This window comes from Taeniopygia guttata, chromosome 14 (assembly GCF_048771995.1).
Source record: "Taeniopygia guttata chromosome 14, bTaeGut7.mat, whole genome shotgun sequence".
NCBI lineage: Eukaryota > Metazoa > Chordata > Aves > Passeriformes > Estrildidae > Taeniopygia > Taeniopygia guttata.
In genome coordinates, this window is record NC_133039.1 from 9,621,713 (window position 1) to 9,638,261 (window position 16,549).

The 16,549-nt window shown below is 39.2% G+C and overlaps 1 protein-coding gene across 1 annotated transcript; it reads left to right on the forward strand.

The window, feature by feature from the left end:
- The first annotated feature begins 6 nt into the window (after nt 1–6).
- Nucleotides 7–15,866, forward strand: ERCC4 (ERCC excision repair 4, endonuclease catalytic subunit). Its single transcript, XM_030284657.4, has 11 exons — nt 7–237; nt 1,742–1,922; nt 4,612–4,807; nt 6,137–6,344; nt 7,422–7,602; nt 7,951–8,085; nt 8,664–8,774; nt 9,925–10,513; nt 11,228–11,320; nt 11,923–12,035; nt 13,095–15,866. The coding sequence occupies exons 1-11, from the start codon at nt 64–66 to the stop codon at nt 13,826–13,828; spliced, it is 2,715 nt and encodes a 904-aa protein (XP_030140517.4). The 5' UTR covers nt 7–63; the 3' UTR covers nt 13,829–15,866.
- Nucleotides 15,867–16,549: the final 683 nt, after the last annotated feature.

The window sequence follows — 16,549 nt, forward strand, 5'->3', positions numbered from 1 at the left end:
TCCGCGCGCGGGCCCGGCAGGGGGCGCTGTGGGGGCGCGCGCGTGCGCGGGAGCGGCGCCGCGATGGCGGCGCTGCTGGAGCACGAGAGCCAGATCTTCCTGGAGCTGTTCCACCGCGACGGGCTCGTCGTGTGCGCCCGCGGGCTCGGCATCGACCGCCTGCTGCTGCGCTTCCTGCGCCTCTACTGCGAGCCCGCCAGCCTCGTGCTCGTGCTCAACACCAGCCCCGCCGAGGAGGTGAGGGCAGCTGCCAGCGCCCGCCCTTTCCCCTCCCGGCTGCAGCGTCCCGGGTGCGGCCGGCGGCTCTGTCGCTGCCCCGGCCGGCGGAGCGGCTCCCCGGGCTGGCGGGAGGGTGTGCGGGCTCCGGTGAGGGCAGTGCGGGGGGCTGGGCCGGGCGCTGTGCGCCGGCTCCGGCACAGAACCACAGATCGGGTCAGGTTGGTGTGGTAGGGAGCACAGTGCCTCATCTCTCATTCCCGGCTCGGGCAGGGTCATTCCAGAGCACAGGGCACAGGATTCTGGAATATCTCCAGCGAGGGAGACTCCCCAGCCTCTCCGGACAATCTGTCCCAGGGCTCGGGCACTCCCAGGGAAGAAGTTCTTCCTCGTGTTCAGGTGGAATTCCTGCCCGTTCCTGCTGTGCCATTGCTGGTCCGGGAGCAGAGCCCGGGCCCTGCTCTGAGCCCTCCCTGCTCGCACTGACACTGCTGAGGTCTCCTCTCAGCCATCTTCTCCTTCAGCCTTTCCTCACAGAGAGATGCTCCAGTTCCCTCATCCTCTTTGTCACCCTCTGCTCCAGGGGCTCTGTGTCCCTTTTGTCCTGAGGAGCCCAGAACTGGACCCAGCACTCCAGATGTGCCCCAGCAGGGCTGAGCAGAGGGGCAGGGTCACCTCCCTGATCTGCTGGCAGTGCTCTTCCTAATGCATCCCAGGATCTTCTGAGCCACAAGGCACTGCTGGCTCAGGAACAGCTTGTTGTCCACCCCCAGGTCCTGGGGGAGCTGCTAAACCACACACATTCAGGATCAGGACAGTTGAATTTCTACTCCTGCAGCACAATGAAGTCCTAGTGAGACTAATGAGTTAAAACAAGTACATAACTTATAAGTAACCAGTGAGGAGAAAGGGGTGAAACATGCTTATTGGGCTTGACGGGTTTGTCCCTAATTGTACAAAAAAAAGCTGTTCTTTTTTTCTCTGGAACCAGACAAATTTCCCACCTTCAGGAAGAGGAGATCTTGGGAGGCCTTTTATAACAACCATAGGTGAATAAAGATCACAGCTGTAGTTTATAAGATTAAGCTTAGTGTATATGATCTACCTGCTGTAGTCATCTCATGACTACACATGATGGCACTAAAATATGATCTCTTTCCAATTCTCTGTTCTTAAGGCAGTATTAAAATTGCATTTTCTCTGAAAATGAAATATTGAAATATAAGAAAATGTAAGCTCCTTGAAGTATCAGTTGCTCATTTTTATGTATTGTCTAGTTAGTACCAACTATGTAGATTTTTTTCAAATCACCCAGATTAATTTGAAACTGCAGAAAGTATGTCAAAGAAGAAAAAAATCATAATAATTCTGACTTCTACTATGTTATACTATCATGTCCTAATTTGTTTTCGACAAATTAAATTTTTCCTCAGAATTACCAGAGTATGTGTAATAAAGGTGTTTTTTGGATCCCTTTCCCTGGACACCACAATAATGTCTTGTGTTTTTGTTGTGTTTGGTTTAGGAGTATTTTATTGATCAGCTGAGGTCAGATGGAGTTGTTCATCTCCCTCGACGTGTTACCAATGAAATTGCAAATAACACTCGATATGAATTTTATACACAAGGAGGAGTCATCTTTGCAACAAGTCGGATCCTTGTGGTAGATTTCCTTACTGACAGAATTCCTGCCAATCTCATTACCGGTAAGAGCTTAATGAAATAAAGTTAGGAGTGTTCTGTTTGAAAATACACAAAGCTTAATCCTATATGAAGAACTCTACTAACAGGTATTGAGGTTGAAGAATTACTCCTTTTTTTTCCCTCAACAAGACTGAGATAAAAAGAGCAAATATGTACTTCTTTCTTTCCTTTTTTTTCTCCCTCTCAAGTCATTTGACTTATCATACAGTTTAAAAAGGCTTTCAAAGAAGAATAATTGATTGCACTTGGTGAAATAGTGTCCTGGAGTCTATTGGATGCTGGTCTACCCTTAAAACAGATTTGAGATGTCATGCTTTATGAGCCATGTACACTACCTATATTTCTGCATTAACAAATCACTCCTGATGACTTCTCATCAAAAAATACCTCACTAATCTTTGTATTGACACACTTGGATATTATGCAAATAGCAGTATTACGAAGTAATGCTGTTACTGTAATTGTAAAGATTTGGGGAATAGTTTGCAACCTTTTTTTGTACTTACATAGAAGGTGTACATGGAAGATGTAAGAGTTAGCGTTCTCTTCTCCTGTTCTGTTCCTCTTCTACCCCAGCCACTCTTGTTTTTATGTTCCTGTCTAAGCTGGAAACCCTGTTACGGCCTGTAGAGCTGGAGAAAGAGACATCTAAGAGCCAGGGATTTAAGAATATTTTACTGTTTTCTAAGTGTTAACATCTTAATGATAAAACATAGCTGAATTGTATGCTTAGAAGAATGTGAGTTTCTGCTTCAGAAGTTGTGCCTCCTTTCTTTTAGTCAAGCTATAATAAGTTCTACTCTAAAACATTTTGAACACTTATGCTGGAGTCGAAAGACACCACATTTCTAAGTTAAAAGAAGTTAATAGGTTTTCTGGGCAACCTGTGGTAATTTCTCTTTTTTCCTTGATTCCTTCTTCTTTACCTTCCTAACCTACCAAAGAAGAAAAAAAATAGAAAGTTGGAAAGAAGAAATACTGTAAAGTTTTAAAACTGCTGCTGTCCTATAGTGCCACAGAACTGTGACAGGTTGTGCATTGCCACCAGAGGTCGGTGTGAGAGCAGCTGCAATCGACTGGCAGCTTCATTCCCAGCCTCGCAACACCTTGGTCTGTGTCTGTCCCAACACCTGCCTTGTCTGTGTGTGAGACTGTGCAACAAAATCTTGTAGTAGTGTTTCATGAGGAGACAACAGCAAAAGTCTTTCTAGGTGTTAAAAATGTAGTTTGTAAAATCAGTATGAATTAACATCTGATGAACTCATAAATCCAGCTAAATGAAGATAAGAAATTATTACTGCAGTAAAGCAGAATTATTCTTGGTGTTTTCGCTGAGTAGAAATTATGTACTTGACAGCACAATGAAACTGGTGCAAGTTGGTGTAATAAAAAGTGGCAAGTTGTTTCTACCAAGGCTTACAGAGCAGGTGTGAACTCCCTTCATAAGCAGATATATGTTGACTAAAAACAGGAAGTCTTACTGACCTGTTAGAAATTCTGTCTTTCCTGTCATGTCCATCTGAGGTCACATCTTGAAAAATTTGGAATGTGTTCAGAGATTATCATTATTATGTACTGGAAAATTTGCTTCATAGGACAGGTTTAACAGTTTCTAGATAGAAAAATACCTTGTAGTGGATTATTTCAGGACTTATTATGAATGGCAAGCAGTTACATGGAATTCTATTTTCTGGATGCTTTTTTATTTAGCAAGCAAAGGCATGTTAAAATCAGTGGCTGGATGCTGATTTGAGGAGACTTGTTACAGAAATTCAATGCTCTGTAAAATTTACTGGCTTATGTAGGTACAAGGTAAAACCTGTGATTTTGATGTCCTTTGCTTCCAGTTTAGATAGATACTGGAAGCTGTGAACAGATACCACATAGGCCTCAGTAGGGGGAGGGGGAAAATAATGCAATGTGCTATTTAACTGATTAGCATGAGAGAAAAATAAACCTTGCTTTAGCAGGTCTTGGCTGAGTGAACTGTGAACTCCAGAAATGTTCACCTCAAACACGTAATTAAATTAAACTCTTGTTTAATTTCTCTTTGTTGAAATGTGCTTGATAGGTCATTTATTCCTACTGCACCATAGCCATGAAGAAAACTGGTGGTGTACTCATGTATTTGATAATACTTGCTGTCCTTGAGTGTGAATATGACTGTCAGATGGGAGAGAAAAGCAAGATAAATGTTTTCAGAAGTTCTTAAATACTTGATTATGTAAACATTTGAACTGTTACCGGTGAAAGTTACTTGACAAGTCTGTAATTCCAGAATTTCTCTAAACAAAATAATTAAACTATCACAGCCTCAAACACATCAAATTTGCTTTGTTGTAACAGTGTTGTGCATTTGCTTTTCCTGCTTTTAAAAGGCTCAAGTTCAAGTTATGCCTAAGGAGTAGAGAATTTTCCTAGCTAGTAAGTCTTGCCACTCATGCACAAGCTTTTTTTTTTCTGTTAAAGATGCATTATTAACCTGGTTCTGTTATTTGGCAATTCTATAGTACTGAAGCTGAGGAATCCTTTGTTTCAACCCCAGTAAGTTTGTTCGACCTTCATTTTAGAAGACATAAATTCACATGATTAAAAGAACAGTAGAAGAATAAGACAAGTGTGAGGAAAAATCTGTACAAACTTGAACCTTTCTGTATTTTTTTAACTTGATTTTTTTTTTTTTTTGGCCAGGCATTTTGGTGTACAAAGCACACAAAATCATTGAATCCTGTCAGGAAGCATTCATCTTGCGACTTTATCGCCAGAAGAACAAGCAAGGCTTCATTAAAGCTTTTACAGATAATGCAGTTGCATTTAACACTGGCTTCTGTCATGTGGAAAGAGTGATGAAAAATCTTTTTGTTGGGAAGCTTTATCTGTGGCCAAGGTGAGGCACTTCTTTACTTCACTGGAGAGTTAATCTTAAGAGCAAAGACAAAGGATGTTACAGCGGGTTCCTAAGAAAATGAGGTGTATTCAGTCACACTGCTAATCTGTGTTCCTTCCTGTATTCCCAAACAAAATTTTTTCAGTTTTTGACAGAACTGGTCTTAAAGGTGCTGAATTCTTGAGAGTATTTTTGAAAATGGACTCCAATTGTCTCTGTTAAGGGGATGAACCTTATGGTAGAACTGTCCTGTTAGTCAATAGCAAAAAGTGACATTCTTAACAGTTTAAGAAAAACTTTTTTCTAAACAAGAGTACTTAAGCCATGAAATGACAGGTAAACAGTCTCTCAATTCTGCTATTCATGGAGGTATTTGTTTCCAGCTGTTACGAAACTCCATGCATCTCTTTTTACATGTCATATTTTTTAAATCTTCTTATACACTTATGCTGTGTATGAAGAACATTTCTTGATGACTGTTCAAAAACAAAATGTGGCATGCACAGAGTCTTCCAGGAGCAGATCCACAAATAGAACTGAAGACTCTCTGATGACCCAGTCAGTGTTCTTGCACTGGGCAGGAGCTCTGCCCATTTGTTCCATTAGTCCGAGCTGGAATGTGTTTCACTCCTTCTTAATGAATGGCTCCTCTGCACTGTAAATTCCTTAACAGTCTTTCTTTCAGTGTCCCAGGGAAGTAGAAGTGGGCATACCTGGGTAGAAAAGGTTGAGTAGAAGCTCTCTAGATTTCCTTCCTCGACTTCCATGAAAAGACCTGGGGCTGCAGGCTGCAGTAAGGGAAATGTCCGTGGAGTTGCAGAGGTCAGCAGCCATCGGATTCTCTGAGCCTCCTCCTGTCAAGGACAGTCAGGTGGCATCTCTGGATCTGTGCAGCCGGAGTGGCTTCAAGGACAGGATTCCAGCAAGGACCTGCAGGTTGTCATTGCAAGCTGGGAACATCATAAAATCTGCTGGTGCAGCCTTGTGATTTCAGAGAATTCCCTTCCAGTTTCTCCCTTATGTGATTTTTGGGCTTATTTTAATATTTGTTATGTGTGATGATGATGCAGAATCCAGTGCAGTAATTTTCCATGGATCATTCACCAGCACTATAGGCTCACATGACTAGGATGACTACAGTCATAATTGTGGAACAGATGGTTTTCCAAGGCTGTTCATAAGATTGCAGTCTTCACATCAGTAGAAACTGAATTTGGAATTAACGTACTTGTTTACATTTAAAATAATTGTAGTTTATACAAACTTTTGAGTAATTCTAAGTGAAATAAAACTATCCATGTAAATCTTAAGAAGCTCTTTTTCTCTTAGATTTCATATAGCAGTGCACTCGTTTTTAGAGAAGCATAAACCTGAAGTGGTGGAAATACACGTGGCAATGACCCCTGCTATGCTTGCTATCCAGACTGCAATCCTGGACATTCTGAATGCATGTCTGAAGGAGCTCAAACGTTACAATCCAACTCTTGAAGTAGAAGATCTATCTTTAGAGAATGCTATTGCTAAACCTTTTGACAAGGTAACAATTTTGATTGTTTTGCAGTGTCTAAGTAACGGGATATAGATCTCCAAAGTGCCTGCCATGCAACAGAAATGTTATTTGCAAAATAAATAACCAGCAGTAGCTGAGTGTTCTCCCATGACATGTTTATTACTGGTACAAGGGGATATAATGGTGATGTGACAGTTGCCAGTAGAATTTTTGATGTATTGGTATTATTGTTCTTCCTTCATTTCTAAAGCCCCAAGAGTAAGAACATCCCAATTCATGGTTTTAATAATTGTTGCTGCTGTTATTAAAAAGACAGCTGCAACTTCAGCTCAGAATATTTTGGAGATAAGTATCAGTAATTGCCATACACATACTCCCCTTTTCCTTTTGAATTTCTTGCTTGTGTTTTTTATTTTCTCTAGTAGGAGAAGCACTGTATGTAATAGACAATATGCACATGCATGCATCTGCTGTATCTTTAATCATTATGTATGTCAATAAATTTGCTGTTATTTTTGATCTGTTATGTGTGGTACACATATGCTTTCATTAGGGTGAAATCAGCTGTCATAGTGCAACACAGTTACTGGTTAACTGTGATTCGATCTGGATGGAAGGCCTTCTGTACTTTAAATATTTGAAGGTTCTTTCTTCAACTCTGTAAGTTGCACATCTTCATGGTACCTATCTTGATTTTTGGACACAAAATGACATTTTAATGTTTTTTTCTGTACCTGAGTAAAGAACACTAGATACAAAATACAACAGGCCAGTACCAGTAAAATAAGGGTGTTTTTTTATAATTTTACTAGTATTTTATTATTAGATGGAGAGGAAAAAATCTACTGAAAGCATTAAATTATACATGTCTGCTAATTGCTGAAATGTTTTTCATAAAGACATCATATTATGCTAACTTTGCTAAAATATGTTAACTTATATCAAAACAAATATCTCACCAGTACATATTTATTTTGGTATCTGTAATAATTTTGGGAAACCAGAGCATCCCGTGTAAAGTAAAAGTGCATTCTCAGCTTGGTTAGAAGCTATAATGCAATACTCAATGTTTGACGCTCCAAACTTTCCAATTTTGATTTCCAGACAATACGTCACTATTTAGATCCTCTCTGGCATCAGCTTGGAGCTAAGACAAAGTCTTTGGTCCAGGATTTGAAGATCCTACGTACTTTGCTACTGTATCTAACCCAGTATGATTGTGTCACTTTCCTTAATCTCCTGGAGTCACTGAAAGCAAGTGAAAAAGCTTTTGGTGAGAATTCAGGTAAACACAGAATAACCATACAAGTTAATGCATGAAACGGTGCAATGTTGATGTTTTTAATTATCATTCCCAAACATATGGAGGTATCTAATTAGGTTTTACACAATCAGCCATAAGGACATAGGTTTTTATTGACAGATAATTCTTTCATCTTCCCACTTAACTGCTGTTACTTAACAGTGTGAGATTTGCATCACATTTATGGTTTTTATTAAGCTGGTAATTGCTCAGCAAGCAGGTAGGGCAGGTATTCCAGCTGAAGATCCAGGGCTTTTACTGCAGAGAATTGGAACACATACACATTGCAGATGTTAAACTACTACTGCTTCCTTCTCCTTTCCTCTCCAGGCTGGCTGTTCCTTGACTCCAGTACTTCAATGTTTGTGAATGCCCGAGCTCGAGTTTATCGCATTGCAGATGAGAAACTGAATCAGAAAGGCAAAGGCTCAGGCTCTGAAAAACGTGATGTAAAGAAGGAAAATGGTACTGATCATTCCTAATTTTAGGTTTTCAGAGAGTCACACGATTCCAAGTGCTTTGTATATTATTACTTCTACTCTGATTCCCTGCATGAACTTCTACAGCTCAGGATCTCGGTCTGTTAGCTGGGATAAATTGAGACAGAATCTTAGTTCCAAAAGCATATCATAAACAACATAAAAGAGTCATGAAGTAGGGGATTCTCCTGAGCTTGCTCAGCTGATCACTGGATGAGCTTCTGTGGAATTGTTCTTGCATTACATTGATGTTTAGTTTCGTCTTTATTATCTTACATGAAAGAGTAGGAGGCTGTAGTTGCTTTTATTAAAAAAAATATATTCAGGAGTTTCAGAATTGAAGAATGAGTGAATACTTCAGTGTTTTGCTTCACAAAAGCATTTATCTCCATTTTTAAATTTATGAGTGTTCTCCACCTCATTAGCATAATAAGTTGCATATGTAGGCTGTTGAATATCATATGTGCCAACAACCATCACACTATTGACATCTAACCACTGATTTAAAGTCTGAAGGATATTTTGCCTGCAAGAGCTGCTATGTTCAATCTTACTTCGTTTCAGAACTGAAAAGGGAATTGGTTCTGGAAAGTAACCCAAAATGGAAAGCTTTGAGAGAAGTACTGAAAGAGATTGAAAATGAAAATAAGAACAGTGACAGCCTTGGTGGTCCAGGTGAGAGAATACTAAATTATGCACATTTTCCAGTAATTCTACTGGTTTGTACTTCTACTTGACCTTGGAGACAAGGAACTAACTCTTTTCTGTAGTTTTATCAAAGAGCTGGTTTAAATTTAGTTATTTGTGGCCTTAAAATGAGGAATTTATGTAAATTATGTACATAAACTATGTAAAATTAGATAGTTTTACATAAACTCTTACTAGGTCTTGCTCTAAAAGAGAAATGCTGTTTGTTCCTACAATGCAATACTTTTTAGGAAAGAACCTGCATAATTCTGAAAAAAAAAACATTTTAGGTTACATTTCAGTAGTGTACTGATACCTTAAAGTTCCAAGCCAAATAAAACAGATGTGGAGATTTATAATTATCGAGGTACTATTCACTCATTTCTGAAGTTTGGGTTCAAAAGAAAAATAGGGGTTCTGTCTTAGACCCTTTCTAATTTGCACATTCTTCTCATGCACCTGAAAATTTGCTTTGCATTGGGTTGCATATAAATGAGGTAGAGATTAGGAGGCAGGAAAGAGAGTCTAACTGCTTTGCTGCCTTTCCTATTTTAGGGCTTTTCATTCCCTTAAAATTTAGCAAGTTTTATTTTAGGAAATAGTAAGGGTAAAAAAGTGCTCTTTTCTCCCACCCACAGTGTTCTGACTCTGGGTAAGAACTGGCTCTCTTCTTAGTGTTGTAGGAGTTTATCTGAGTCAGCTTGCGGAGAATTGTTATTCACAAATGTCAATAATACTGTGTGAAATGTGTTTTGTAGACTCTCTAACACAGCTGACAAATTAGAATGGTCCAAACCAAGTTCTCTCTTATTCCACATCTTAAAAATCAGTAGTTCAAGTATGTTTCAACACACACTGTATCTGCCTCATTTCCAATGGTCAGAAGGAAAACTTCATGAATTTAGATATTGTAAGAAAAAGGAATGTTGAACTTCCATTAATCTACTCTAATTTTATTTGGTACAAAAAGCCATGCAATTTAGATTCTCTCAAAGTCCAGGGCAACTGTGGCAGCCGAATGTCAAGGCATTTGGCAGGCACAGTGCTTGGTTCAGTGCAAGCCATTGGCTCGGGAGGTGCTTGTAGCTGGATAAGAAACATTACAGGCTGTAATCATAGTATTGCTTCTTGACTGCAGGGCAAGTGCTCATTTGTGCCAGTGATGACCGAGCCTGTGCACAGCTCAGGGAGTATATTATTGCTGGACCAGAAGCTTTTTTAACAAGACTATATAACAAAACCTTCGGAAAGGACGAGAAAGCTGGAGAAGTTTGGATTAAGGACAGAAACACCATCAATTCCAAAGGAAATGCCAAACCAGACACAGGGCCTCAAGCAAAAAAAGCCAAACTGACAGCTTCAAAACAAAATAAACAGAAGAAGCAGCAAGACCGGACTCTAATCCAAATGATAGGGAAAACTGAGGAGGAAAAGAGAGAAGAGGTTGAGGTGGAAGACAACAAAGAATTAAGTGGTAGCCAAGAAGGCAACACTGAAGAGAGTATTCCTGAAGATTTTGATTTGAATTTGCCCTCAGATTGTTACTATGGGATTTTCAAGGACCCACTGACAATTATCCACCCGCTGCAGGGGTGTGGGGATCCCTACGCGCTCACTCGGGTGCTGCAGGAAGTAGAACCCAGATATGTTGTGTTGTATGATGCAGAACTCACTTTTGTTCGGCAGCTGGAAATCTACAAGGCAAGCAGGCCTGGGAAGCCTTTGAGGTAAGTTGACTTGGCCAGGGAAATTCTAGTCTGGAAAGAAAAAATTAAAAGCGCACTGTCAGCAGTCAATGCAGAACATGCTGCTGTTCATTTTCGTTAGCTACCTTCCACTCACTCCCTGTTGAGCCCTTAAGTTTAAACAAAAGCAGAATGTGTGGTGTAACCAAAAGATAATTTTTACTTTCCAGCAGGTATTTAGTCCCTTAACAGCAGAAGCATATCTGTTAAAAAAAAGAAACAATTCCAAGACCTCTGCTTCAAAGATTTTAGTTGCAGTCTATCATTTTCAGGTCATGTGGTCTCATTTTAAACCATCTCTGAAGATACAATTTTTAAAGAAAAGGATTCATTTTGGGTTTAATTAATTTTCACATTTCGTGATGTTCATCATACTGAAGACCAGTAATTCAGAAACTGTAACAGAGAAGCAAGTAAAGGAAACACAATAAAGAAAATAAGTGTTTGCAGTTATAGCATTTACTGACAGAAGATCACCACATTGAGTATATGTATTTAATACACCTGGAAATTGCAAAACTCAGTTTTATGAATAAATGTCACATACTGATTAAAAATATAGAAAACTTGAAATTTAATATGCTATTAACTAACTTGTCAGGCATTTACTGCTACTAATCTTAAATTTATTGGTTGTGAATTTTTTTAACTTCATACAAAGTTGTGTGACTTCTTTTTTCTCTTTTATACCTACAGAGTTTATTTCCTCATATATGGGGGCTCCACGGAAGAGCAGCGCTACCTCACAGCTCTGAGGAAAGAGAAGGAGGCCTTCGAAAAACTCATTCGGTAACACAGTTTAACTGCCTTTATAATTAGAGTTTCATGTAATTCCCCAATATGCTTACATTTTAAAGAGTGAAGTTCTTATCATAACTGTGTGAAGGCTTTAAATAAACTTTCAATTCAATTCTTTGTCAGATGTAAAGACTATTTTCCTATTAAGAATCACCAAAAAGTCAAAACTTTTCTTTTCAATAATTTTAGCGGGATTTAATATTAACATAAAGGCTAATCAGCATCACTTGAATTTTTTCCTAATTTTCTATGAAGTTCCTTTGTGTAATTGTGTTTTTGCAGGTAACATTTCTTTTAAGATAATTTCTAAAGCTTTTATAATCTAAGTCAGTTGGGGAAACAAAACATTTCCTTAGACTGTATATGACAGTATTTTTACTGACAGTGCCTTCTCAGCGGGTTACAGTGCTATTACTAGTCATTAGTTCCTTTGTAAAAGGAAAAGTCTAGAAAAATTCAGTAAATTGCATTTCTGACTGGGGTTGCATTTAGTATTAAACTGTATATAAGTTTACATCTGGATGAAGGGTATTGAAGTATTTCACTCCTGCATTTGCAGTTTTTTTGTGTGTGTTTTGTTTGTGGTTCCTTAGAGAGAAGGCTAGCATGGTTGTTCCTGAAGAAAGAGAAGGAAGAGATGAAACAAACTTAGACCTCCTCAGAGATGCTAGACCTGCTTCTGTCTCTGCTGACACACGCAAAGCAGGTGAGCAGCTCCTAGGTCAGGCTTGCAGCCCAGAGCTTTCCAAAAGTCCCATAACTATTGCCCTTTAAATCCCCCTCAAAGCATCTGGGGCAGAGGCAACATTGTACATTGGCTCTGCAGTCTTCATGCTAAAGAAACATTATTTCCCAGTGACAATGAGCTGTGGTTTCCTTTGAAAATACAAATTAATGAAGTATTTTACCATTAAGACAGATACTGTTTGGATTGTTCCTAGTCATATTGTTGGTTATGAGGCTGTCTAGTGCTGCTTGTAGGAAGAGAAATTAAAACATAGAAACTGAAGTCTACAGATGGTCAAAGGCAGAGTTGTCCTTGAGCTAGTAAATGTTGGGGATTTCTTTTCATCTTGACAAAACCTGCTGCCTGGGTAAACAACCACACATTATGGATTTGATCGCTTCCTTTATAATAAAGAGTCCTTTTTCTTTTGTTGCAATTCTAACGATATTTTTATTCTTTTCCTCTGACAGGTATGCTGTGCCTCTGCCTGTTTTTCTTTACTGTTGTTTCTATAATCCTGCTCTCCTTTGCCATATGCTCTCTAATCATTGCTGTTATATCTTTTGTGGCCTTGGTGCTGCAGTCTCTTTATGTGTCCTGCAGATCTGTAGAGGGCAACACATAATTCCCACAATAAAGTGCTGTATTTCTGTGGGAAACAGCTGGAAACAAAAGGGATCAACTTCATTATCTTGTTTTATAGGCAGCCTTTTAAAGATTACCCTGATTCATTTAAATAATTTTCATCTACAGCTTAATATATTTCACTGTCAACTATACAAAGCTTTCAGCAAGTAGCATGGTAGTTCTATCAAGCTGCATAGTATGCTCCATAAACTACAGTATATACTTAAGCAAGTAATTTTTTTCTCTAACAGTTAAAAATCAAATGAAGTCTGTATTTATTGTACTGCTGAATTTGAGGTGTAACTTAAGATGAGAAGTCCATCCATTGCAGAAGCCTGGCCAGCACACAGGAAAACAACCAGAGCAGGAAGTGCCAAGTGTGGGCATAACTGTGTTTATTTTGCTCTTTAGGTGGACAGGAACAGAAGGGTGTTCAGCAAACCATAATCGTGGATATGCGGGAATTCCGTAGTGAGCTTCCATCACTGATCCATCGCCGTGGGATCGACATTGAGCCCGTGACTCTGGAAGTTGGGGATTATATTCTAACCCCTGACATCTGCGTGGAGCGGAAGAGCATCAGTGATCTGATAGGCTCCTTAAACAATGGCAGGCTGTACGCACAGTGCGTGTCCATGTGCCGCTACTACAAGCGGCCGGTTCTCCTCATTGAATTTGATCCTAGCAAACCCTTCTCCTTGATCCCACGAGGCTCTTTACAGCCAGAAATTTCCAGCAATGATGTTACCTCTAAACTAACCCTTCTCACACTGCACTTCCCAAAGTTACGAATCCTGTGGTGTCCCTCTCCCCACGCTACTGCTGAACTCTTTGAAGAGTTGAAACAAAACCATCCCCAACCTGACGCAGAAACAGCGATGAGTGTCACCGCAGATTCTGAAATTCTCCCCGAATCAGACAAGTACAACCCTGGGCCTCAGGACTTCCTGCTAAAAATGCCAGGGGTTAATGCAAAGAACTGCCGTGCCTTAATGACCCACGTTAAAAGCATTGCAGAGCTGGTGACACTGTCCAAGGATGAGCTATCCAAGATTTTGGGTAATGCTGCCAATGCCACACAACTCTTTGACTTTATTCACCTGACCTATGCAGAGGCACTAGCCAAAGGAAAAAGCAAAACATGACTCATGAGGTTGTTCAACACACAGCACAGATAAGCTTTTCTGGCACAGTACTTTGACAAATACATGAAATAAATGCCCCCTCTAAGATAACCAGCTGTTTCTTGCTAATGGTATTCCATCAGTTCTAATATATGAGTTAATTATTACTGAAGGCAAGTTTCAAGAGGAAAAAATATTTTTAATAGAGAAATGTGAATTATTTTTATTATTTTTAAATCACTTTAACTAATTCTATAATGCCACTGAATTAACTAGATGAAGTTTTTCACTAAGACCATAAGAATTAAGTGCTAAGACTAACTGATAAAGGTGGTTTTTTTTGTGAAAGTTATGATGTCTTGTTCAGGCTAAAACTGTGCTGTGTTTTGATTAGTCTGTGTGACCTGCTAAATGATAAAATGCTTTTGCCGTATTTAGTGTCTCACTCTCTGGCAACTGCCAGTTTTTGATTGACGGTGATGAAGCTATTTGAAACACATTGTGGTCTTTGCTCAGGAGTTTGTTTAGAATATATTGGGACTGAATCCTGAATTTTAGGACATGGCCATAAGCCTTTGTCACAGTAAAATCCATTTGTATATTATGCTCTACATTTTGCTTGCTTACCTTACTACTAGTTACACTTTTTACCTTTCCAAAGCTGGTACAGCTGTCTTGCTAGATTTTGCAAAGTGCTTTCCTTTGGTCTTAACTGGGTAGAGATTCTGTGGTGCCACAGTGCAACTTAATTTTGAGTGTGCCTTACTTATACTTTTAAGAGGCTTTGTTTTTTACTCAGTTTTGATAGCTCTTTCACCTCTTTCAATTGAAAGTGAAAAATCTGGGTAAACCATTGGCACTGTTCCTTTATACCAGAGAATATTTCCTCTTGTAAAATGCAGTCATTTTCTAAGCAAGGTATTCCAAAAGTGTTTAAAGTCCTTCCAATATTGGCTTCTTTTGTGTCGTATTGCTCTTGTATTTTTATGTCCCAAATCAACTGTCTGTTAATAAACTCAGTAAACCCATTGTCACGTAGAAGATAATACTTTTAGCATTTTATGTAGCATAAAAGAGGAAAAGGTTTGTGAATATATGCATTGTTAAATTATATATTCTGCATTGAACTTTGATACAACTGTGTTAACAAGCTGCCATTACCAAAAGGGTAGGTCCCGTGTTATTCCATGCTAATGTATTTACATTTGCTATTTACAAAACCTTTATCTATGACTTGCACATGTATTTATACAATTCTAATGGGAACAACAGACCAATAGTATCTCCTTCATGAAAGGAGAAAATATTTTTTGAGTTCAGGTTCGGTAAAAACTGTACTGTGCACTTTCAGGTAAAATGTTTATTGTGCACTTTAAGTGTGAATTATGATTAATTATGAAATTGTTAACTTTAATCTGTGGTTGAGCTGTGACAAATTTCCAAAGGAACATTTTTCAGCAGATGCAATTTTTAGTATTAAATAAACCCATAATAAGATTAAAATTTGTTCATTATCTTGTTTTTCATTTGGCTGTATTGGTATCAAAACATTTTTATTTTTAGTGTGTGGTTTACAGTCCAGATCTTAGGGTTTCTGTTGCCCAAGATTCTAATATATTTAATATGAGAAGTCTTTCCATGTGACTTTTGCTTATTCAAACTAATTGTCAGATCTGCAGAGGGTTGAGAATGCCTGTAAAGTGGTGCTAAGAGAACTGGAAATCAGAATAAGATCGAAGTATCCTGAGTGCATGGCCTGTAGAGCCTGATTCAGAAAAGGGCAGCTGGCCAGCCTTTGAGAACAAACATTGCTTGTGCAATGGGCATTAAGGTGCTCCATGAACTGTGGGTTTGGGGTTTTTCACAGATGCTGCTTAGCTCTGTCAGTGAGGTTTGGAGTTTTTGCATTGATGTGTATGGGGTGAAAATGAAGGGTATAGTAATGGGTGATAAAGTTGTAGCTTTGTGTTGTATGCTAGATCAAAGGTATGCAATCTGCAATTAAATAATTGTGTCATATATGCAATTAAATAATTATTTGCTAACTATTTTAATGAAATTGCCTTTTGTGGAATTTTTGGAAAGCTTTCTTTCTCTATGCAGGATTTGCCCTTTTTCTCTAGAACAGAGTTGTCTTTTTTCTCGAGAACAGTATATATTGTTTCATGTTATTATTGCTCCTGTGCTTTGGCATTGCACTGTATTAGTTTCGATGGCCAGCTAGAGTTGTGTCCTCCTGGGGCAGGAGGTACAGAGTGTGCTCCAAGCTGGGAGAGGTCCTGTGTCCTGAAACCACTTATCCCTGAAATAATAGAGCCAAAGGCTCTGCCTGAATGCAGTCACAGCACAGGGTTGGGTGAATGATGAAAACCCTCTCTTTGATCAAGAGTCATGGAATTTGTACATCTTGAATTTGCTGATGTTTTAAATTCGTGATTTTTTTATTAAAAAAGCAAACACAAACATCCCCTACCTTTAGTTTGGGAATGTCTCAGCTTCTTGCTTGTCCCCCAAATCAAGACTTCATGTTCCCAGGTCCCTCAGTAGGTGAAACCCCCCTGTGAAGGGTTCACATGCTATAGAGTTGCCAAGTTGCTCCTTTCTGCAACTTCTCCTGGGCTTTGATCACTGACAGTTCTTCTGGAATAACCACACAACCTCTTAGGGCAAATGCACTTATATTTGCAAAATATTTAGCACAGGGCAGATGAAGCTGCAGCCCCTGTGTTAAGTTACCTGGTC